Below are 24,986 nucleotides of genomic sequence, written 5' to 3' on the forward strand. Positions count from 1 at the left end.
TGACAGTAGTGATAGGATACACAATAAAAAGATATTGTGCAGAGAGTCGAAAATATGTTTCTTTCCACTGCCACAGTGGAAATATGCATACATGCTTTAAAGGGCACCCTTGTCAAAGCAAATTAGTTGTAGAGGTGAAGGTAGATACAGATTTTAAAAACCCATTCAGTCCATTTTAACTCACCCATCCAGAAAAAGCCTACAGTCTCCCTATTATAGCATCCAAATATTTCTTAAATGAGTCCAGGAATTTTGCCTCCACTACCCCACCTGTGTGGAAAAGTTATGCTTTTATTTTTTATCCCTGCCCCTTTTAATCCACTTTTTTTTCCCCTTCCATCCTTTCTGGGGCATGAGTGCTAAGCACCTTGCATTTCCCTCATGCATGAGCCAAGACAGTGAGTGTCAGCCACAGGAGAAATCATAGTTGAGCTCAGTTTTCTCCTCCGCCACAGAAGTAGCTTGATAGCGATCAGAGTGGGAAGTTTGCTTTGTAGAACTCAGGGTGCTGAGACCAATTTTTATGCACCAACAACGACGTAAATCATGATTTATCCTAATAAAAATATTTTAAATACATTTTTATGTATATGAGATACAATTGGAAGATGTGTTTCCTTTTCGAGTACTCTTATCTTTCTGCTCCCACTCCCTTGACAAGGCAAACACGGATTCCAAGAAAAAAGTCATTTTCGTATTCCACATCAGTGGAAAACTGGTGTTCAATAGATCATAAACTACTGTTCATATCTGACTTCAATCACCTAGTGTTATGGCAATGGTGCGCTCTCTGTGACCCTTTTGACATTAAGTTACTTCTCAGTCATTGTCAAAAGGTGTAATTGCATTGGATAACATGGAATCATGAGGCACCGTCTGTTTTTGAGTCAGAAAAAAAATCCCAATTCTGGTTTAGGACAAGTGAATCTGTCATTGTCCATTTGTGTTAATAGGTGCAGGACTTGAATCTGAGAACACAGATACGGGAAGTACTTTGCTGTTGAGTAAGCAGGACCATAAATATATTTCTAAACTTGAAGGAAAATGTATTGTGCAGTTGAACAGAAAGCAGTAATTTAATTCTGAGCTTTCACGGGGACAAATGTTTTAACACTGTGCTTAGATTGAATAAAATCCAGAAAAATCTATAAGTATGCTTTCAGCAGAACAGAGCAATCATCCACATGTTTAGATTAATTTATGAAAGGAATTATTTATGGCAAGTTTTGGTCCTTCAACAGACATAACAATTCATTAGATTGATTTACAAGTATGTTGGTGTAATAAATCATCTTGCTAATCATAATTTTCCTTTCTAGAGAACAGAAAGCCATCGATTTATACAGGAAGCTCAAGGGGAAACCAAAAGGTATTGTGCACATTTTTAACTCTACAGATAACATTTTAGCTTGTATCTTTGTGAACATAGAACAGCATATAAAATAAACTTCTCATTTTTAATTAGATTTTATCCTTGACAACTCATAAACAACAAAACCTCATTGACTTTAAACTGGTGTAGGGTCCTTTTGTAGAAAAATGAAGAGCAGCCATTTTTAATATGTAGTGCTCCAGTTTGTCTGAACTCAGTGGATCTTTTCTGAGGGCCAGAATTAACATTTGGGAACAATGGGCCGTATTTTCTGATCGCAGGCCTCCCGCGGGCTGTGCATGCCTGAAATCGGCATTTCCGATGTCCCTACGGTTGGGTACACAGCGCGTACCCACCCGTAGGGACCGGAATATCTGGGCCTATGTTGCAGAGCGAGAACACACTGGGAGGTTGAGGAGCCATGCTAAGATAGCATTAATGGTGAGAATGAGCAGCATAACTCATCATAAAATGTGTGAGTGCACGATTATCACCTTCCTGACCAAAGTATGGGCACACACTATCCCATATTAAGTAATGGTTGCACCAATTGGCGGTGGGCAGTTTCACCTGCAACTTCTTGCCTCTTTGCAACCCAGTCATGGTAGGCATTGAACCCTAAAAATATGACTACATGTTCTCATAACCAGTCTTCAGGTAATGCTTTCCAGCAGCTGTCATGCCAAGTCTCAGCTTCATAACCGATATCTGTCGTAAGGATGGTAGAAAGACCTGCACAGGGCATCTTGTGTCATGTCAGGCACTTTTGAGGTTCTAGATATAATTTCCACATACTTGACTTGCTAATCACCAAATGAGTGGCTTTGGCAAAGAAGCATGCGAGTCATGGGTACTCAGTGATTTGTTGGTGTAGGCCAGAGCGTTCCCTGGAGTCACTTCCCCTTTTTGCCACGAATCCACCTCTAAGATTGGCCCTAGATCTCTCTCAAGGACTGGAGGAAGCCATTCCCTTGCATGACTAGGAGTTCTGAACCACGAAGGAGGCTGTTTGGGCTCATATCTTATATGCCATAAGCTTAACTTGCATTGGAACTTCCCTGTCATTGAAGAAAAGCTACAAACACCAAATTGCCCCTCATCCGTGCGATCCTGAAGGACTGTGTCCTGGCGGAAGTTAGCATTTACCAGAACCCCAGGAACTGATATAAGTCAACAATTGGAATAGATGACCCTTATGTCTTGCAATCAATACTTCAGATCCTCTTATGGGAAATGCAAAGCCAAGATACTACACTTGAGCCACCCACCACCGTATCCCATCGTTCAAGACGATGGGTATAATACACTAGATCAGTAGGCAAATCTTCCAATAACACAATCATTTGCAAAAAAGGATCTCACCATAATTTCAGACACTCCCAAGTCCATCCCTTACAATACCATCCACCACATCATTGATGAAGACATGAAATGCAATGGGTTTTAGTCAACAATGAAGCCTAACTCTTTTTAGAGAATTTGGTTTCAGTGTGTCACAGCTGCCCTGGATGTTGGTACTGAAAGGCACGCCCCAGATAAAATCCAAGATTTGGCACTGTATTTCCATAGCTTCCAGCTTCTTCATGTAGTATTAAGTTGTAATCCTTTGGGAAAAAATGATTAAAGCCATGATACAGAGAAAGAAAATGAGTGAGACACCTTTGGAGTGGGAGGAGGAGTAAGGTTGCATATATTCCAAAGTATTGCCACTTCCCTCAGTAAGCCACTGCTGAGAAATCCATGCATATAAATAGGTATAGGTATGTAAGGTGGGCATGGCAAAATGACAGTATGTTGTTTGGTTTGGCTGCCTCATCAGTGTACTCCAACTGCTTCTTAATATTTCAAGTTGCAGTATAGTAAGTGAATAGAAAAGCCTAGAAGGGAGTACAATATTAGGAATCCAACTGCATTTGTTGTCCAAACAAATACTTTATTTGATCACTTTCAATTTAATGACTAATTATGAGTCTTTGTTCGCTTTCAGCGCATCTCCAGTTATTTGGTTTACAGGCGCAGCCCACATCAAATCCATTCACTACCATAGAAATCAGTGCTTAGCTTGGCTTGATGCCACTCTGGAGGTGCCGAGCAGAAACACACACTGCAGCGCCGAGTCGTTACTGGAATGTCCTGGCTTGGATGCCCCTGGAGCAAACCAGTATCATCGTAATCCTTGGCATTGCGCCACTTTGATCTCCATCTATTCATTTAAAAGGCTTGGTGTATCCACTCAATAACACTGGCGGCAGTGGGATTGGTTTATCTTTGGCCTGTTAAATTGCCCCCAACCCTGTTATTTTTGTTTTAATCTCCACAAAGCAAATAATCTTCAGAGTCTGGAGGATGGGAAGCCCATGATTTGTCTATTAACAGATGACACCAATCCCACTGCTATCAATATTATTGAGTAGATGTGCTGTAGTGCATCTGGCCTTCTGAAATATTTCAGTGCAGGCTCCATGGACAAGTGCTAGAAATAGGATTATTTCACAAAATAATTGATAGGGCAGCTCACTTCTGTTTATCATTGTAAGTTCTTCAATGCATTCCAAGAAAATACTTTTTTCAAGTGAAACAGTAATAAATTATTTTGTTTTAAGATTCACATCAATATGGAGACAGTACGGAGATGGTAAAGATCATTGTGCAAACAGTTCAGAATCAGGATCGAGTGCTAAAGGAGCTATATGCCCATCTCAGGTATGAATACTTAAGTTTTTTGGTGGGGATTTATAAATAGTTGAAAGATTTGTTAAAATTTAGGTGATACAGTGTACAATAAAGCTAAGAGTGAAGTAACATACAATGTTTCGGGAAGGGAACCAGAAGTAAGATTGTCAATGGAAGTATAATTGTGATAAAAAGCAACAGAAAACACAGGTGAAGTTAAAATGGCATCTGATATTCATTGTGCCTTTGTGGCTCAATCTCTTGTCTAGTTCAGTTGGACCAGTGTTCATGAGGATCCATTTGAGCTCATTGCCATTGGGTTAGGGAGCAGAAAAATCAGCCATAGTTCTTGCTCTGATTCCTGACTATTGACCCCTGCAGAGTGTCCGCATGTATCGATGTTGGGTTAGAATAAGGTCAGACTTGGCTGTGATACCTGTTCCCCCCCCCCCCCCCCCCCCCCCACCCCGATCAAGGTCAGCATTCAATTTCAAGTCTTGCACATGAATAATGGTTGGTTGATTTTATTACCATTAAAGGATTGTTGAAAATAAACCAAGGGAATGGCCAAGAAATTGGGCATTCATTTATAGTAAAAAGCCCGCATTTCTAAAACAACCATAGCAGATTGTGAGTTCTTAATGGTCCCACGCACCACTGCATTCCAAGAATAGCAAATATTTCAGTATGCTTTGTGTTGAACAAGGGCACAGTAGTAATTAAATCAAATCAAAATCAAATCAAATCAACTTTTATTGTCATTGTTAGTGCACAAGTGCAGTACAACGAAATGTAGGCTTGCGGCTCCCGAGAGTGTACATTTAGATTAAGACATTTAAACATTCAACATACATTTGGCTTGTAATATATTAACATAAACATAACCATAATAAAGTGCATTGGCAGATGTGCAGGCTTTAGAGTTTATTTGTGGAGTTCAGTAGGATGACAGCCTTGGGAAAGAAGCTGTTCCTAAATCTGGTCGTACGGGTGCGAATGCATCTGTAGCGTCTCCCAGATGGCAGGAGGGCGAACAGACTGTGGCTGGGGTGGATAGGGTCTTTGATGATGGACCATGACCTCCGTAAACAGCGTTTCTGGTATATGTGCTCTATGGTCGGTAGCCGGGTGCCGGTAATGCGTTGGGCAGTTTTGACTACCTGCTGCAGGACTTTCCAGTCATAGTAGCTACAGCTGCCATACCATACTGTGATACAGTTTGTCAGGTGTACCTCCCTGCTTAATCATCTTGTCATCCAGCATTTATTATATTGAAACTTTTCTTGTATCTGCATCAGCTGTCACACCAATTTGATTTAATAGTGTTTTGAACTCTTTACCAGTTTTCTTACTCCTCCCACCAGTGCTTGTATATTTGTTAAATTTTACAAGAGATTGTATAGTTTGGGAAAAACTAGGATGCTGTGATTTTAATATTTCTAATATGCTTTTAATACAAAGATAAGGGCTATGATTTACATTTCTGTTTCAAAAAGGAAAATGTGTAAATCTGAATGACTTTTTTTGTAATAATTGTGCTGAGGGACCTACAAACTCGCACCATTTGAGAAGGTTGGGCGAAGTCTTGTGTCCAATTGATCACAGTTCATTGCTAACTGATTCACCTTTGGTGCTTCCATCTAAATCTAAATAGTTAACTCGTCAACTATTAGTTAGCTCAGCTTCTTATTAGTTGGTCACTTAATTTAACTCCATGATTTTTTTAATTCATTCTTAGGATGTAGGCATTGCTAGCCAGGCCCACGTTTATTTCTTATCCCTAATTGCCCTTCAGAAGGTGGTGATGAGCCGCCGCCTTGAACCGCTGCAGTCCATGCGGTGAAGGTACTCCCACGGTGCTGTTTGGTAGGGAATTCCAGGACTTTGACCCAGCGACAATGAAGGAATATGTCCAAGTCAGGATGGTGTGTGACTTGGAGGTGATGGTGTTCCTATGTACCAGCTGTCCTTGTCCTTCTAGGTCGTTTCATATTCAGATTTCCTAACATTTTGAAAGTGCTTTTGTTTATTTCTGCCTCATATCGATTGATGTATTCATTATCTGTGCACCTCAAAACTGTATTAGTGACAAAGCTGGATAAAAATGAGATCCAGTGAGTCCCTGATGTATATGTTTTATATACCCAGCCTCTGACCTGCTATAGTCAGGAGTGTGATGGAATGCTCTGCACTTGCCTGGATGAGTGCAGGCAAGAAGCTTGACACCATCCAGGACAAAGCAGCCCGCTTAATTGGTACCCCATCCACCACCAGCGCACCGTGACTGCAGTGTGTACCATCTACAAGATGCACTGCAGCATCTCGCCAAGGCTTCTTCGACATGCACCTCCCAAACCTGCGACCTCTTCCACCTAGAGGACAAGGGCAATAAACGCATGGGAACTCCACCACCGCCAAGTTCCCCTCCAAATCACACACCATCCTGACTTGGAAATATATCGCCATTCCTTCATAGTCGCTGGGTCAAAATCCTGGAACTCCCTCCCTAACAGCACCGTGGGAGTACCTTCACCACACAGACTGCAGTGGTTCAAGGTGGTGGCTCACCACCACCTTCTCAAGGGCAATTAGGGATGGGCAATAAATGCTGGTCTTGTCAGCAATGCCCACATCCCGTGAACGAATTTTTCCTGCTATTTATCTTCAAAAGGGAAAATGAGGGAAGGCCAGTAGCAAGTGTGCCTATCTTGTACTGCGCACTGCTTTTACTGGTAAGATGAAAATAACTTTGTTACAAGTACTGAAATAAACTCTCCGTTCATTCCAACTCCTGAAATGAATATCTTTAACTCTGGCATACAAAGCTTTTGCACTGTTGTGTCAAACCAAAAGTGTTGGCTTCTTTTCTTGCTGCATGTGTTTTGATGTTAATCGATGTCTCCTTTGTAAGCGATAATAAACATTATCACTAAACTGTCTTGATGGCTCTTTCTCTAACCGTTGTCTTTCTTTGTGACTTACAGTAAACTGTTGGCCTGTAAACAGAAGATCATCGATCTTTTTCCGAAGATTGAACAAGCGCTTGACAACATTAGAGAAAATGAAAAAATGTTATTGCGATCACAAGAGAAGAGACAGAAAGAAATATGGTATTTGTTAAAAATTGCTTGTGTAAGTACTTTTTTCTCCCAAATCTAGTAGCATTATGAAGTTGAGTAAAAAATCTCATACCAGTGCAGTCAATCTTATTATAGTGCCATCGCTATTGTCATCCCAATTACCCTAAATTTAGATGGTATGCTTCCATTTTTATTTACTTCATACTATCACCAGGTAGTAAATCTCTAAAGATAATGAATATTCATATTTTTATTGCTGCCTTCCTCTTTATATTACCAGTGCTGTGTATTCACTGCCACATTAACTTTTTGATTTTTCTCCCTCCAAGTTATCTTGTGCCAACTTCTCTGCCTGAGGAGTGAGCGGGTGACTTGACACCTTGCATCTGCCAGTAAACCTTTTGGAGATGGGCGAATTCACTTCCTAACTTTCTGTACCTCATGCTGGGATGTGCCTCATACTTATTCTACCCCCTTATTGCATTTGGTGATGTTTGCTGAGTTCCAGTGCCATGATCATGACTCCCAAGTCCTGTCAAAATTGCCTTTTGTAGGAAGTAATTTGTATTGCGAAACACCCAGCATTTCATGTATGGCAGTATAATTAGAGTTCATTTGCACATCCCTTATGTGACACCTCTAATGAAAAATTTACAAACCATAAAAATTGCTGCTACTGATGATCAATATTCTACATCAAAGTAATAGTGGATGATTTACTCTGTGTGCTATATAGCAAAAGCATGAATCTGTTCTTTAAAAGCTTTTTTTTTGATTGTGTAGTCTCAAGGCTATATCCTGTGCTATTACTCTGAGTTGTTAGCAGAGTCTGAGGCCCAGACAAGCTCATCCTCTGCTTTGAATGTGTTGTGGCACCTATTGGGAAGATAAAGGAGGAAATCTTTTTTTCAAAGGCACAACCGCAAAGACCCTTCATTTATATGTAACTAGCTGGAGTGCCCGGCGGTGCCGAGGGTTTTTTGAGGGCATGTTGTTATGAAAAAAGTAGAAATAATTTTTATATATATAAATGAGTTTGTCTGTCTGTGTGGGAAAGAGAGAGAGAGAGAGGGAAAGAGAGGCCCGGGGATCGAGAGAGAGACTGGGGGGGGGGAAGAGAGAGAGAGAGACTGGGGGGAGAAGAGAGAGACTGGGGGGGGGGGGGGGGAGAGAGAGAGAGACTGCGGGTGAAGAAGGGCGGCCGCCATTTTGTGAGGTCGGCGGGAAGTTCCCTCACCCCCTCTCTCTCCCTGCCCCCCTCTCTCTCCCTGCCCCTCTCTCCCTCCCTGCCCCTCTCTCCCGGCCCCGTCCACAAACTCCATGAAACGCCCCCCGTGATGCACCGATTGGTCAACCATCAGGTCACTGAACTGCAGGATTGGTCAACCATCACGTCACTCAACGCTAATGAGCGGTAGGATTGGTCAGCCGCTAATGAGCGGATTTTTTCCTATTTTGTGAACATTTTTTGTCTACTGTCCGAACAATTTTTGTCTGACCAAAAAGTAAAGACGCCTAGTAGACTCCCCTAATCATAAGCTTTCTTTTGATATAACATATGTGTAGGTACGCTCTATAACTTTTGAGTGATGCCCGGACGGACAGACAGACAGACAGAACTATCCTTTTATATATATATAAAGATAGATAGATAGATAGATAGATGTACGATAACACTGCACAATCTTCTAACGGCTATGTTGTTCTCCCTCTCCCAACCCCATGTTGTAATTTTACTAACAATTGCAGTGCAGTTGATTAATTGGTCACCTTTTTAAACTAGAGGACTTTCTCTCTTCACCATTTATATTTCTTTCTTTTCCAATGCTCTTGCATCACCACACATCATCCTCTGTCAAGAGAACTGATGAGCGACATGCAGCCAGAGCTCCTTCTGAGCTGCTAGTCATCAGCCTGTGGAATATGTGAGAGTGTGGCTAGGCTGGATTTGACTCCAATATTTCCTACCTCCTTGGTACTTCATCATCCTGGCCCAGCTGAGATCAGGAATTTATTGTGTAGGAGACTTTTGGTGCAAACTAGCACTCCATGGTGCTTTAATGAACTCTTCCTGCTAGGGTATGCTGCAATTTGTGCTTGGGGAATTAAACAGGGAACAGCTTGAACCTGCAGCCATGCCTATTCTATGGCAATGAGTGTTACCACTGCCCCTTTTTTGTTAAATTTGAAATGAAAAATATCTCTTTAATGAAGTGAGTTGAGTTTTAACAGCCCTTTTGGTATTTCATTCCTTTCAGAGCACAGCTCGAGGCCCTGAAAGTGCGAGTCCAGAGTCTTCAGGTTCACCCCATGGTTTAGGATGGGCACAGCAGGGGCAGACTTTTATGCCACAAAACGCTTTGCCTAACCCTTTGTCCTCTATGAAAAACAGGTAGGAACTGCCAGGATATTGCCCGTTTTTATTTTGTAGGTATTTAAATATTTACAGTGAAGATTTTCAGTGAGAATTATAACTGAGTTACATTTGATTAATATATATTGAAGAATCGGTTAAAATCTATGGAGGAAATGGTGCAAATGTAGCGTGGTTTTGAAGTCTGGCAATATAATAACATTTTAATGTATACTACACTTAGTTTTGTGAATATTCGGAACTTGCTTTTTGCTTTAGATGCTGATAATTATTTCAGAAACGCTTTGAAATTGTGTTAACACAAATATATGTGCGAAGAAACAAAGCTGACAAATGTGATGGTGTTTGTGTGCCTTCCAGAAAAAGAAATGGTGTTTCCAAAATGTGATGCCTATTAAGTACACTACCAGTGTTAAGTTCAAACCAAGCCTAATTGTCAAGCACAAATGAATCCACACGATGAGCTAATCATGCATCCTATCTTTTTCCTTCCAGTGAATCTTCACTGTCTGTAATCGAAGAGAACCAAAATTTCTGCAGCCAGTTGCATACTTTGATGCAAGAAACTCTATTAGAACAGAATAGCAGCATGTCGGTAAGCACTAGTCAGTATTTTAATTGTGACAGTTACAGTTACTTGATGTGTTCTGTCTTTAGACGATACTGACCTATTCTCTCTTTAGAATGCTGAGATTCCCTTAAAATACAGTTTTACCATTGTGATGTTTTTTCCCAAGATACATTATCTGATTTGTACACAGGAGGGCATAATGACATGGTTGGCATTAATGCCCCCCCCCCCCCCCGTAATGCTGCTCTGCCTCCCCCAGTGCACGGCCCTTTCAAATTTTTGCGCATCCGCGGTATCTACAATGTTAAAGTTGGTGCGCGGCCTATGCAGGATCTTGCAGATGGCCGCGCAGCTTAGCGGGAGCTTTGGTTGGCATGATGATTCTATTTGCAACACACAATAGCTGGCACTCCAGATTTATCTCTTAACAACAAGGTTTCCTCTGCAATATTATGGAAGCTCTTGCTGCAGTCAGTAACTGTGTCTGCTGCAATGCGATTTTGCTCCAAACCCTGGTAGTACAAACAGCTCCTACCACCAAAACTCTCTTGCAGTTCAACAGCTTTGGAAGAATAAATTTCAACTATTACTGAATATCTTAACATTTTTAAAATAATACAATAGATTTCAATATTAAATGGCTCCTGTGGTAATAAACTCAATGACTATCATAGTGCTTCTTTATGATGTAAAATATTTTCATTAAATCTAAGTGATGTATATGGAAGTCCATGAGGTTACTTTTTGTAAACAGTTCAGTGAAGAACACCTGGGCTTGTAATTTGTTCAACACACAGGAGCGGTCTGGTACCTTGTAACCTCTTGAACTCTGACTTGTATTGCTTAGTTAACCTGATGGTTTATCAATATCACTGTTACCAAGTATAGATGTTCGCACTGTAAGAGAAAAGACAGCCTGCTTGTTTGATGGATGGAGTGGATGAAAAATTGATTTTCTTTGCAGTACATGGTAGTCAGCATTCATTAATGTTTTTTTTTTTCAGTCTCTTGATTGGAGTTGGCTTGAAGAAATGTTATCAGACAGACTCTGAAATTCATATTTTGGTGTGGCAGTTGATTTGAGTGCTGACCACCAGAAGACCTTGAATCAGTGTGGATTTGCTGTTGTGAACACTATAAAGAAAAATCATATTTCTGGAGCCTGGAAACTGGACCCTGCTGTGCCTCAGACCCGTGTCTCTTAGACCTTAATTGCACTGTTTCAGTTCAATCAGGACAATGCGAGGAAGTACTGGATCTATATATTATACTGCTTACTGGCTTTGTCACTGACTATCAATTTTTATATCACAGTTGCTGTGATAACAGTTCAAGTACATTTTCCTGTGTTTACCAAATTGCTACACTTTAATATTTAATAAAAACAGAAATTTTTGGAAATGCACAACAGGTCTGTCAGCAGTTGGAAAGAGTAAAGTTGGGTTTACATTTTGGGTGTAGATTCTTCATTGGAATTGAAGAAATTCTAATGAAGGATCTACACCTCACATGCCACACTATCTTTTTTTATCAGCTGCTGATGGACTTGCTGTATACGTCCAGCATTTGCAGTTTCTACCCTTTTATTTCACCTGTTTATTTATGTGAGTATTTACTTAAAGGGGAGGAAGTCCGGAGGTGTCATTTTTTCCCCCCCACATTTTCCTCTATATTGTGTATATAGAGTAAAATAATAATCTGAAGAATTTTGTTCGGCTTTTTGTTAATATAAAAAAATATATATACTTATGTTGTAGCTGCATGGAGACCATCAAATTAGGTCCACCTCCCTACCAGGTCACTCAGGGAATGCCACTGAGGGGTGAATGTCCTCCTGCATCTCAGAGTGGTCCCATAGGCCATGACTTTGAAGTAGCCAGAGACCCATAGAACTCGAGGGAATTACTCAATTGGTTTAACAACTACAAATGGTACCATGCTTTCATGGTGTCCCACAATTCTTAGCATGGTCGGAAGTTGTGGCCCCTGCACAATGGCATTCCCCATTGGTAACGTACAGAGTGGCCAAGCAAGGAGGGAGATCCAACTAAAGGCTTTCCATGCAGGTTTCAAAGTGAATTTTATAAAAACATCAAATGAAATTCTCATGGCTCTTATTTTATTCAATAAAATGACGGCCTGCAGGTTTTCCTACTGCTTTGATTTCATTTTTTGAAAAGCAAACATACATACTCATGAGAGCTACCCTACTTAGAAGCTGCATTCATTTAAAGGAACTATATTCTATAAACATCCACTGCAATGTTCGTGACATGATGTATAGCCGCTGCCTGAACAGTCTGTTAATTTTTGTTTAATTTCCATGATTTTTGTAGAAATCAATTTTAACAACCTGCAGTCTCTTTAACATTACATTGACTGACTGCCGTTTGGAATAGGATTCTAAGCAGCTATCATGTCCAATAATACAATTTATATACTACCACAATATCCTATATTTCTAGCTAAAGTGTCATGATTTATAAAATTTGTGAAAACATGGTTCCTGCTTCTAGAATGCACTAAGACTAAGCATGCCAGTGAAACTGGCCTTTGTTAGACAGATTTATAACTTCCATAACATGGCTTTAATGTCTCTGGTAGATTTGAAGCTTGTTGCTGACCTAAACTGGTTGCCCTACCCCAGTTCTCACTTTGGCTTTTTAATATTCTGAACGATTGGGTATTATGATTTTGAATTGTGTTCACCTCGCTGCAGATTTGAAAAAAATGACTCATTATTTCAAAGTTCACCCAACTTTTTGTTTCTTTCACCATTTAAAAAAAAAAAAAGTGGGGGAAATACTCAGAAAATACATAGCTTGGAGGGCACCGTGGAAATGAGAACCAAGAAACAGAAATGGAAATAAGGGCAGACCTTGAACAAAGATTACATTGAAAGCTCAAGTAAAATATTTAATATGTAGAGGCAAGAAAGGTCTGCATTCTATAAAATTCCCTGTTCTATTTTTTTTCTCCTGACGGTATATTCAGATTTGGGAACACATTTCAGTAACATTTTGTTCCTTTGTGGTTAAGTAACTAATACTGTGCTCTTATGATGTGACTGTATTACTTCCAATATACCCAGTTCCTGATGAGATGAGACATTAAACTACTTGCAGTGAAAGCGTTTACACACGACTGACCCTTTACATTGCTGAGTAAATTGAGGATACTCCACCATATGATATCGTTGTATATAAAAAGTTTTAATTCAGGAGTAGCTCTTCCTTAAAAACATGAGTAAAATGCATTATCAAGTAGAATAACTTGTGTTTTATTTCTACATGCCCTTTTTGTCTATGTCTTCAAGGTGTAAAAGAAATACTTTCAATTTAAGTGGATGTAGTAATTTGGGGTTATTCCACTGAATTGTGCAGTTAGGGGATGCTACTTTGGCAGATTGGAGGTTTACTTTATCTATTTTGAACACTAACATTCACCAATTGTGTTTGAAGCAAAAGCTGTTCTAAATCACAGCTGATTTTAAACTCCCTAGACAGCTTCCACTATTCTTCAGTTCAGTTTGTCTACTCCTATTGAAATTGTTCAAATGGAGAATCTGGGTGTTACAAAATCAAAGGGGCGAAATTCGGTATCGCCCCATTTGGGGCGCAATTATCGACCGGGCGTAAAGTTTAGCACCTGCCGCCAATTACCGCCTCTGACTGCAAACTTTGCTTCTCTCGCCCCTGGAAGTGATTGGAGTGCTAAATCAGGCGCTACACTCCTCTCAAGGTGCTAACACCGAGGAGTGAGGCGCTAACCCAGAGCGCTGGCGAAGCTCATGTGATGTCAGTTAGCAATGGAACACAGACACACTGGCGCCGGCCAGTTCTTAAAGGGGAGGGTCGATCTTGCTCTCCATCCACACCCTGCTCATTGCAGCCTTGAATCTCGGCCCGGAGAGACCTGTACATCAATTCTGCTGGAAAGAACAATAGAGAGACCCAGGGAAAGAGCTCAGAGTGCAGCCCCCCATAGTCTCTTCTAAATCGATGCAAGGAAGGTCAAATCAAAATGAACCTGCAAAGTGCAGCTCAGTACCCAAAACTCCTTCACACAGTGTTGAATCTCTCCAGAAGTCGCTCTCTCTCTCTCTTTCTCAATGCGTGGTGCAAAAATGACGCCGACAAAAAAAGTCAGGAAGCAGTCGCCTTTAAATAGCGCTTCCCCCAGTCCCTTCCCGACTGCAAAACGTTCCCCTCAACCTGTCGTTGCTAGCGGCAGGAGGCGCCACTCAATATCCAGTCCGGGGCACTACCAGGGCATTGCATGCTCGACTGACGTCACGATCTGTGGGTGCAGGAGATCGTGGCGGTAGTGTTTAGCGCCGCCGCAAAATGTCTGGTTAATTTCGCGAGCGGCGCAAACATCGCCGCGCCCGGGCGCGAGTTGCTTTGCGCCTGCTAACGGGAGGTGCAAAGCAACCGAATTTTCCCCCCCAAATGTTTTCACATTTCATCTATTAAGTGTTTTTATTTCTGTGGCAGAATAGATGAGACTTCCTCCTGTATCTAAGGGTTTGCTGAATTGTGTCCCACAGGCGATACTTTTGGGCAAAATTCAGTTTCTTGCTTGTTGGTTATTTCTAATTTATCCAGTGGATCTATCGATTGAAAGAAAAGTGCTACGTTGTATTTGAGCTACATCTTTCCAGTACTTCATTATTTTGAGGATGAAACTCCCTCTTTTTAAATATATTTTTCCCACATCCTCTTTCCTCATCTTCCCGGACCAAGCACCATCTTTGGCTGCAAGTGTAGATAATTGCTCCAAGGATCCTGCCACTGTTGCTCCAAAACTGGTTGCTGACCTGACACACCAGCCAAGGGATTGCTGAACCAGTGCAAAGGAATCTGACATCAGCAGTACAACTGAGATTGGCAACTTGGCCTGTGGAAATTGCAATCGTGAGCCTATATGGCGCGCTGCGTGGTTCAATGCATTGCTCCTGTAGTACCTATCTGACCCAAAATCTTATAACCAATTTCCATCTTCATGTGATAACAGATGCAAGAAGATTTAATTTTTTTAATGATCTGTTCAGTCAGCCATTGAGCTGAAACTTTTTACTACTTCTGCGACCAACTGTGAAATGACATATGGCGCTGTAACAAACCTGTGTAATTTTGTTTTTAATTGACTAATATAAATTGAGACTTTGCGTAACTGACAAACCGCTAGAGATGAATGCATTCCTGGTCATGAGGTGATTCAATAGGAGCCATTGAATGACCACAGAAAATTATTTAATTATTTTTTGTCACACAAACAGTGCAAGTAGAGAATACACGTAGAATGGTTTATACAAAATAAACCCCAAATAACCCAATGGTTTATGCAAAATAATGGTGCCTAAAGTTCAAATGAGTTGCGATGGCCTGACATGGATGGTATAATTACCTGTCCCCAGAGTTTTTGCTGTTGATTCAGTATGAATAGGAATTATTTTTTTATCTAATCTCCTACATGTTTCTGCTGTCATGCTGGTTGAGGCTGGACCTTGAAGTATAAAATCATATGAAAAGTTTCATAACACTCCCTCTCATTGTTTCACCTTTATGGTTTCTATGGGAGGTTACACACTTAAAATTGATATAAATCCAGTGACCATGCATTGTTGCTTGTATTATTTTGTAATGCAGTGTTGGTTGTGCATACATATTTACAATAGTTTCGGGGGGGAAAGCTTTCAGTAAAGGCATAAACCACTTTAAACTTAACATGTATAAACTAGGACTGCACAGAGATAATGCAACACATTTTGGGATGAGTTAGAAGTACATTTTAATGTTTGTCTAAGTTTTATATATGATTTAAAGACATACAGGATCAGTGGAGAGATAGTGAGTTTATCGCAACACACTGACATCCTTTTTTGTACAACAAACTGTTCTGCTGTCAGTCATGTATCTCTTGTATATTTTCTAATTTTACTCGTATGGCAGTGTTGATTGCACTTTTAAGATGTCACATTGTTTGGATCTTGCTCTAATTCTTAACTGTTTTGTTCACGTTCCCTAAGATGCTCTCTCATCATTGAATGTACTGTATGCAACATGTTAGACACACTGGGATATATTTTCCACCATCCACTATTGATAGTGAAAATGTTGACACGCCTGCTTTATGTACATTGTCTTTTTCTCTAACGTTAGCGAATAGAGGAAAATACATTTTTTACTCTAATCCCATAAACTAATGTGTGATTAGTTTAATTTAGCGCAACAAAACCTGAAGCGTTTGTTCAACAGCCATGACAAATTGACAAGCAAGTGAATTCTAGTGAGTGTTTCTGATAAAAAGTGTAGTCACAAATCCAATTTTCTTTTGTAACGTGTGTCTGTATCAACCACAACATTAAAATTTAGTATTAGATATTTTTTTCTGCATTTTAAGTTCCTATACACAATTGCTCAAAGTACATTTTTTATTGTCTTTGTACTTTTATGTTCCTTTTAAACTTTAATTTGTATTTATGCACCTCTTAAAGTACCAAAAATTGTATCTTTTGTTTCTGTCCGTCATTTGTACTTATGTTATCCTTGATATTTTTTTGTGTGCTCTTAGTTGACGATCTCACATCAATGTTTTAAACTGTATGACATGTAATTGGTTCTCAAATGCACTGCTGTGGAGTTATTTTGTTGCTAACAAACTGACATTAAAGGACTGTAAATGACCAGATTTAAATAAAGTTTAAAAAAAAATAAAATGGCATTGTTCTTTGTGTCAGTTTATTTCTCTCTTCCCTCCATCCTCAGGTACCACCTCCTTTTCGGACCATTTCAGACGAGCTCTCGTTCATCTGTAAAATGATGGTTTGTCATTTAACTAAATTTAAGATGTGCATGAAAATACCAATGAGTCCTTCTGTACCAAGCTCCAAACCTCAGGGTGGGAGTTTTCCCTTTGTTTTCTGTACTAGAAATCCTGATGAGAAAGCCTTTTTAAATATTTTTAATTTTAAAATTTGTTCTTGTGGTGTGGGCGATGCATTTCTTACTCGTCCCTAGCTGCCCTGACATCTGAGTGGTTTGATCGGCCACCTCACGAGGGCATTAAGAATCGCCCACATAGTTATAGGAGTAGAGTCATACCTAGGCCTGACCAAGAAGAAGTGGCAGATTCTCTTTCCTGGGCGACATTAGTGAACCAGTTGGGTAGCTTTCATGACAGTTTCTATATGCTTGATCATTTTGTCCGTGACTGAGTATTGATTGATTATGAATACTCATAGAATCATGGTTACAGCACAGAAGAAGGCCCATCAAGCCCATGCCGGCTCTGCAAGAGCACTTCAGCTAGTCCCACTTCCCCGCCCTTTAATTTAAATTAAATTTAAGGGTAAAATACTCCGGATACTGGAAGTCTGAAATATAAACAGAAAATGCTGGAAATATTCAGTGGGTTAGGCAGCATCTGTGGAGAGAGAAATAGTTAACGTTTCAGGTTTGTGACCTTTCGTTTCACCCCGCTTCATGGAAAGGACTGCATTTCATTGTTCCAGTTTCTGTCTCCGTCACATCTGTTCTGACGATGCACCTACCACACCACTGCTTCCGATCTGTCTTTTTCCTCAACCGAGGTTTCCTCTGTGGTTGACCGGCCCCTCCCTCCCAGAACCATGATAGGGTTCCCCTTGTTCTCACCTTCCACCCCACCAGCCTCCACATTCAACAGATCATCCTCTGGCATTTTCACCATCCCCAGTGTGATGCCACCAACAAACACACCCTCCCCTCCCAGCATTCTGAAGGGACCGTTCCCTCTGCGACACCCTAGCTCACTTTTCCGTCACCCCCAACACTCACTCCCTGGCCCACGGCACCGTCCAATGCAACTGCAGGAGATGCAACACCTCCACTTTTCACCTCCCTTCCCACCGTCCGGGGCCCCAAACATTCCTTCCAGGTGAAACCGCAATTTAGTGTACTGTATTTGCTGCTCATGATGTGGTCTCTTCTACATTAGGGAGACGAATGCAGATTGGGTGTTTGCTTTGCTAAACACCCCCATTCATTCCGCAAGCGTGACCCTGAACTTCCGGTTGCTTGCCATTTTAATTCTCTGACCTCTCTGTGCTTGGCCTCCTACACTGTTCAGATGCTTTTTCCTTTTCAACCTCTGCCAGTGGAGACCATTTCACGTTATTCTGTGGGGTTGGACCTTGCTGGCCTACTGCAAAATAGGAGACTTTTATGCCATTGCCTTTGTTTCAGTATGTAGTTTGTGCCCATTTTGCATACCAAAATGCAATAGCTACTACTTCCCTTCTAAGGCCTTTTAAGGCTAGTGGGCACCGTAGAGAGATTTTGATTTGATGCATGTATGTTTGTGGTTTAAGTGTTCCCATCATTAGTGACCCATTTGCGTGTCTACGATCAGCAGGGAGCAGGTCAGCTGATATCAGTTATGGGACCATCATCAACTGGTTCAATTGGAAATTCTACAGATTAATAGTCTTTCTGGCTTTATTGATCAGGTACTGTTATGTAATTAGCTGGTACAAAATGTTCCCACTTCATACGTCTTACAATTGCCATTGAGACCAGGAAACCTTTCCAATGGCTCTGGTAGGATTAGGACATACTTAATTGCCTTGACACACAATGATATGGGATGAAAAATATTGCTACAGTTGGAGACATAGATGACTTGCTTCCCCTCCTGCTTCCCAATTTTTAAAAAAACTTTGCGCACATCACTCTTCGTAGTCCTAGTGGAAAAACTACAAGATTTGTGATTTACACTGTAGTGTAGCATTGTCACTTGCTTTCCCTCAACTTCACAGACCCAAATTCTACCTAAAGAAAGCAGAGATACCCCTTTCCAATAACTGTTATATGCCAATACAGCTCTGAAAGTCTCAATTTAGTCAACAGTTGGCATATGCCCAAAACAGAAAGCTATCTCAAATTAGTTCCCAATTGGTGGTCTTATCAATGATAGCTCCACACAGTGTTGAAGCACCACTGTACCAAGTGGTGTATAGTATGCCTGTAATTGGATACAGTCAGCGGCCCAACTTTGTTAATTGAGTCCACTAAACTTTTACTGTCATTTGAATGATACAAAAGTGGGACAGTCTGAGCACATTTTTTAAAACTAAAATAAGAAACTACTGGAAATGCACAGCAGGATCATCTGAAAGAAAAGACATTAATTAGAGACCCTTTGAGTTAACTTCTGATTAAAATGTTAAAATACATCTAATCTGAGTGATCATGCCTATGACAATGCAGCAGTCTCTCAATACCTCTGAAATGACAATCTGTGCTGGAATCCTTGGGGGTGGGGGCTTGAACTCAAACCTCTGACACAGAGCTGAGAGTGCTATTTGTTTGGTCAAACAAAGCTGCAAATGATTAAATACTGCTGTGTATTGTAATCAACTATATCAGTGAGTGAAGAGATTGTATATTTGTCTGCATTATATATGTATAATATATTAAAAGTTTTGCAATATACCACACACTTCCTTGATACATTTCAACTTACTTCCTTTGTCATAATTTTGTGTCACATCTGTCAATGACTTTTACAGTATTTTTAAAATACTAATTTCCATTGGTCTGTTTGAACCAAGCTCCTCCTCGGACTACTTTCCAACTCCATTCGCTACCTCTGTGAATGAGCACTGCAAGCCACCTATTTTTAAATAACCCTAACAAATATAAAGATAACATTAATTTATACTATTCTAACTCCAGACCATTTCTTAATAAAAGATTCAATAATGCTTATTTTTTTCTGGTCCTGCTTCATTTCCAGGTTGGAGGGTTTGTGCCTGGAGGCTTCCTGTCACACACACACATCCAACCCAACTCCACTGCACCCACTTTGGTCCCTAATCCAATCCACAGTGCTCCGGACACCACTTCACCAGGATTCTTTCTCCAGTTCTACCCTTATTTCATAGTCATGGTAGTACTGCAGTTATAAGTAACTCCAGTTGATCTGCCCCCCTTTCACTATACTGTGGTTTTCTTTCAAGTTCTTTTTTATATACCCACGTTGTTTTGTGGAATTTTTTAACCATTTTCTGTAAAAAGAATTGCAGAAAAGAAGTTGCTTTTGATGGTGTGTTTTTAAAGTAAAGTGTATTCTCATAAATCTTAAAGAAAGCACAGAGATGAATTGTGGTTGATAGGCAAAATGTTAGTCGTTTTCCCCAATAGTAAACAATAAGCAATTAGTTAGCTTTTTTAAGCTAAAATATACCTCACACCTATTGTGTTAGAAAGTCCTTTGTTCCATGTCTGTCTGTGAACAGTGGGAGATATACAAAAAAAAGAGGCTAGCGCATAGGCTTGCTGAAAGGCATTTTGAAACAAGAAGGCCATGAGGGCAGTGAGGATTTTAAAAAATCAGCAGCAAAAACTTTAGGCTCAGAAAACCAAAAATACTGGGGGACGAGTTAGAAGACATATTGTTTAAGTCAAGTAACACAACCCACTGATGTGGGGAAGCATGTCATGTTCTTCATTTTGTATCATTATATGAAGATAACTTCTTGTATCATTATATGAAGATAACTTGTAATGTTTAAGTTAAGTGTGTCCAATCATAACTGCTATTCTGTATTTTTATCTTACTGTGAAGTTAAGCAACTTATTGATTCATATCAGGCCTCATCTCACCAAGTGTATTCCAGGTCCCCCTTAAGAAGGATTGAAGAAGTATATATGCATATAAGATACATATTTCCAGTTCAGGCTGCAAGGGGGTTCTATTGTTATTTCCCTGGGTTGCATTATCATACAAGTAGATATAAGGTAGTATAATTCAACTCTCACAGAAGGACATGGGGTCAGAAGCTCAGCTCAGGGTTGAATAGGATGTTGAGGTTACAAACAGTCTCGTTCAACTGAGATCGTGGCTGGGGAGAGGGATGGAATCAGTGGCAAGAGTATGGAATTTGTCATAGAGGCCGAGGATAATGGCTTAGGTCATTAACTGGTGGAAATTGCGGTCCATCCAAAACTGGACAAGCAATCAGACAACATAAAGGCAGAGGAGGGGTGAAGACAGGTGGTGGAGAGTTATTTTATATTTTGAAATAAATTTTGGCAGCTCATCCATCTTGTTCAGTTTTCATGCTGAGGCTCATTGCTCTTCTCTTTCCAGCTATGTTTGCTGCTGCAGTCAGTTTGTGTAAACTGTAACCCAATACCAATGGCAGGGTTTTAAGTAGCCAATGTAATTGCACTTTAGCGAGGTAGGAGCAGCTGATTGAACAGCTGAGTCTACCCAAAATAGCCGGACTGTTTAATATGGTACGAATAGTGCCTTTGTCAGTGAGGTATGTTGCTAGGACAGAGGGAGTTTTACTCGGAATCTGACTGTGCTGTAGGTGACCCAGGAGTGCTTAATGCCGACATTGGGAAGAAGAGTTCCATTTCCCAGCACAATCATCCCTCACCTGGTAACTTGCTAAGAAAGATTTACATTTCTATAGCGCACCTCAGGACGTCCCAAAACACTTTACAGTCAATGAAGTACTTTTGTAGTGTAGTCACTGTTGTAATGTAGGAAAAACAGCAGCCAATTTGCACACAGCAAGCTCCCACAAACAGCAATGTGATAATGACCAGATATTGGCTCGGAATTTGGAGTCGGCAGTGAAGCAACGGCGCTCACCGTAGACCTCGAAGAAAGCTGTCCACAGAGATCGCTGGTGAATTTCAGCTCTCCGGACCTTTGTTTGAATCTGGCGTCAAAAATCAAGTGAATCCGAAGCATCCAGCAACAGTGATGTCATCAAGCTGGCTAAGCAGCCAATCACATTGAAGAATTCTCAGACCGTAAACCAGGAAGTAAAATGCACATTCTAATTTACTTTTTATAAATTTTATACAGAGCGAAATAAAGATTGGGACATGCACATATGATTAAGGTTGTAATGTATTATCACACGGTTTGTCACATGGTTTAGTATAGTAACATAGAAGATAGGAGTAGGCCATTCGGCCCCTTGAGCCTGCTCCGCCATTCAATGCGATCATGGCTGAGTTTGCTCAGGCTCAGTTTGCTCTGGCCGAATAAAGCAAGCACATGGACTAGCAACTCATGGTGTCTCTGTACTTCATTTGTTCTACCCACCCATATTACAAAGGTAGAAGCTGAAATATCAAACAAACTTTAAAAAGTATATATATTAAAAACTTGTAATTTTTAATATTAATGGTGACATTTCATAAAAATAAAATTAGTTTTTCAAGGTCAGAATGGTTGTTCAGCAGTCAGTATGCCATTAAAAACCCAGTTACACCTCTTTCAACAAGGCTTAAAGTTTTAGTGATTTTTAAGAGGGGTATTCTGTCGTAAAAGGGGACGTTTTTGTCCTTATATGTGATTTCAACTGATTGCTGGCTCTGGGGAGTTCCACAGCGCAACCTGTGGCGGAGCAGTGAATAATTGACCACAGCTTCAGGATTTCCGCATTTATCTGCACATGCGTTGAATTCTGAAGTTATGGTTAGTTTCAGAGGAGTAATGACGACCAATGCTGATGGAGGCAGAAACGCTCATCACGTCTAAAAAGTACTTGGGATATGCACTTGAAGTGCCGTAACCTGCAATGCTGTGGACCAAGAGCTGAAAGGTGGGGTTAGGCTGGATAGCTCTTTTTCGGCCGGCACAGACACGATGGGTCAAATGGCCTCCATCCGTGCTGTAAATTTTTACAATTCCATGATTACCGCCGCAAAATCCGGGCCATAGTCTGTCTTAGCGATGTCGATTGAGGGATAGTCAAATGCCCTTGTCATATAATCAATGTCAATGTCATTGAAACTTATAAAATTCTGACAGGACAGACTAGATGCAGGAAGGATGTTCCCGATGGTCGGGGAGTCCAGAACCAGGGGTCACAGTCTAAGGATAAGGGGTAGGCCATTTAGGACAGAAATGAGGAGGAATTTCTTCACCCAGAGAGTGGTGAACCTGTGGAATTCTCTACCACAGAAGGCAGTAGAGGCTAATTCATTAAATATATTCAAGAAGGAGTTGGATATATTTCTTAAAGCTAAAGGGATCAAGGGGTATGGGGAGAAAGCAGGGACAGGGTACTGAATTTGGATGATTAGCCAGGATCGCATTGAATGGCGGAGCAGGCTCGAGGGGCCGAATGGCCTACTCCTGCTCCTATCTTCTATGTTTCTAATCGCAATACATGATCATATCTGTTGATGGGACTAACTTCATTCCCAAATAGGTCACATTTTTGCTTGCGCATTAATTAACAGCCTCCTTTTGCTGCACAACATTCATGTGCCACTTTGAAAGATTATTGGGGGGGGGAGAAAGGTTTCTAACAGCTGGAGTATCAGATTATTCAAAGTGATGAGATATATTAAAAGAAATTTTGTGGGACCAGAATGTTTATCGGTGCCTCTAAAGACTTGTCAAACGTTGCTGGGGGGGGGGAGGAGGTGGAAGTGGTCATGTAATATGTGTCGGCAGAACGATAAATACAGAGCTGCGCCCTTCCCTTTCAGAAGCTGGCGTGCGCTTTGACCCGGAAGGGGAGGCGAGAGACGAGGTTGGGCTGTGCGGGGATCAGAAGCTGTGGGTGAGGCGGTGGCGACGACAGGGCGGGATAGGGGAGGAGGCGAGGGCTGGGTGAGTATGGAGTGTGGGCGCTGGGCCCGGGGGGCGGAGGAGGCCTGAGGCCTGGGGGGTGGGTGAGGCCGGGCTCGGTTCACCAAGCGTTTCCGGGGGGGGGGGGGGGGAACGGGGGGCCGCTTGACTGCCATTCCGGGTCCAGAGTGCAACTTTAAAAAAAAATTATATATTTTTCTTGATTAAAAAAAACTTTCCAACCATATTTGCCGCAGGAAGAACACCCACCCCAAGCAACAACTTGTAAACGATTTGGATGCAATTTTTTTTTTTTGGCTTGCATGTGACTTAATGCTTAAATGTCGCTTTCTGTTTATATCCAAATTGTTTAAATTCCCATAATTGTGTTAATTTCCTGTCTTTATCTCCAAGCTTAACTTTGTTTTAACTGTTCTCCTCTGGCCTCTCCCCGCACAAAGCTCCAACTGCCCCAGAGCTCTGCGTGGCCCATATCCTGCACAGTCAGCGCCCTGGTTTTTTGCTGACCATGTTACTTAAGCATATAGACTTCTAAGTCATTATCTCCACTTTAAAACTCCTCCCCAAGGCTGCATCACCATCCGACCCTTGCAGTTTTCTCCAGTCTTGTGTTCTGTGTGCCCTCTCTGTTCTTATTTGTGTGTGTATTATGTGATCTGTTTTCTCTTGAGAATTCACTTCCTCAGTTTTTTTTGCTTTTCTAATCCTCTCCACTTCTTCCTAAGGCCTCTCTCCATGCTTTAGTCAAACCCGCCCCCCTGGTGTCAACTGCTCTAAATGCAAGTGTACCAGCTGTTTAAAAAGTTTTTCTTGGGCTCGAGTGGGGAAATCTTCAAGGATGTTTTGGCCTGTTGCTAATTGCAAAGAGATAATCTCCCACTTGAGTCTGAACAAGTTTAAAAATTCCAGATGCAAGTAAACAGGAAATGCAGAAATATGACAGAATAAGTTTGCTAATGAGATTGTGGGAAGAGCACCCGATGGGATTGAGAGAGAATAGTAAATGCTTGGGAGGCAAATTAATAATCTTGTGTCCATTGGAGATTCCCTTCCAATGTGTTGATCACTTTGTGGAAGAATTTTCTGACCAGTCCTAAATTTGCCTTTTACTGGTTTAAACCTGTCCCCCATTGCCCTACTCTTGCAATTTAATTTAAAGTAATTCTCCTTTTCCACACTATTTACAATCTTGTATACCTCTATAAAATCCCTCTCCGCCATCTACTTTCAAGGCTGAAGAACCCGAATTTCCTCATAGTTGTGACCTCTTAAGACTCGTGCTCTTAAGTGCGCTGTCTCCAGGGC

At 41.0% G+C, this 24,986-nt stretch overlaps 2 protein-coding genes across 4 annotated transcripts in view; both read left to right on the top strand.

Annotated features, from left to right (window-relative positions):
• LOC147098595 (inhibitor of nuclear factor kappa-B kinase subunit alpha-like) overlaps positions 1–16,791 on the top strand; it is a 105,620-nt gene extending 88,829 nt beyond the window's left edge. For all 3 annotated transcript variants that reach the window (XM_085970463.1, XM_085970464.1, XM_085970465.1), the window contains 6 exons: positions 1,320–1,369; positions 3,976–4,075; positions 7,030–7,177; positions 9,384–9,517; positions 9,995–10,094; positions 11,075–16,791. In XM_085970463.1, coding sequence (XP_085826589.1) covers positions 1,320–1,369; positions 3,976–4,075; positions 7,030–7,177; positions 9,384–9,517; positions 9,995–10,094; positions 11,075–11,122 — 580 coding nt within the window. In that variant the 3' untranslated portion in view covers positions 11,123–16,791. The remainder of the gene's footprint in view (positions 1–1,319; positions 1,370–3,975; positions 4,076–7,029; positions 7,178–9,383; positions 9,518–9,994; positions 10,095–11,074) is intronic.
• Positions 16,792–23,601: 6,810 nt separating this feature from the next.
• The window catches only part of LOC147098596 (erlin-1-like), a 36,692-nt gene continuing 35,307 nt past the window's right edge, over positions 23,602–24,986 (top strand). The window contains exon 1 of the mRNA XM_085970471.1: positions 23,602–23,702. The gene's annotated coding sequence lies outside the window, so the exon portion shown is untranslated. The remainder of the gene's footprint in view (positions 23,703–24,986) is intronic.

Source organism: Somniosus microcephalus, chromosome 29, assembly GCF_052327205.1.
Source record: "Somniosus microcephalus isolate GS21.2 chromosome 29, FLI_Smic_1.0, whole genome shotgun sequence".
Classification (NCBI taxonomy): Eukaryota; Metazoa; Chordata; class Chondrichthyes; order Squaliformes; family Somniosidae; genus Somniosus; species Somniosus microcephalus.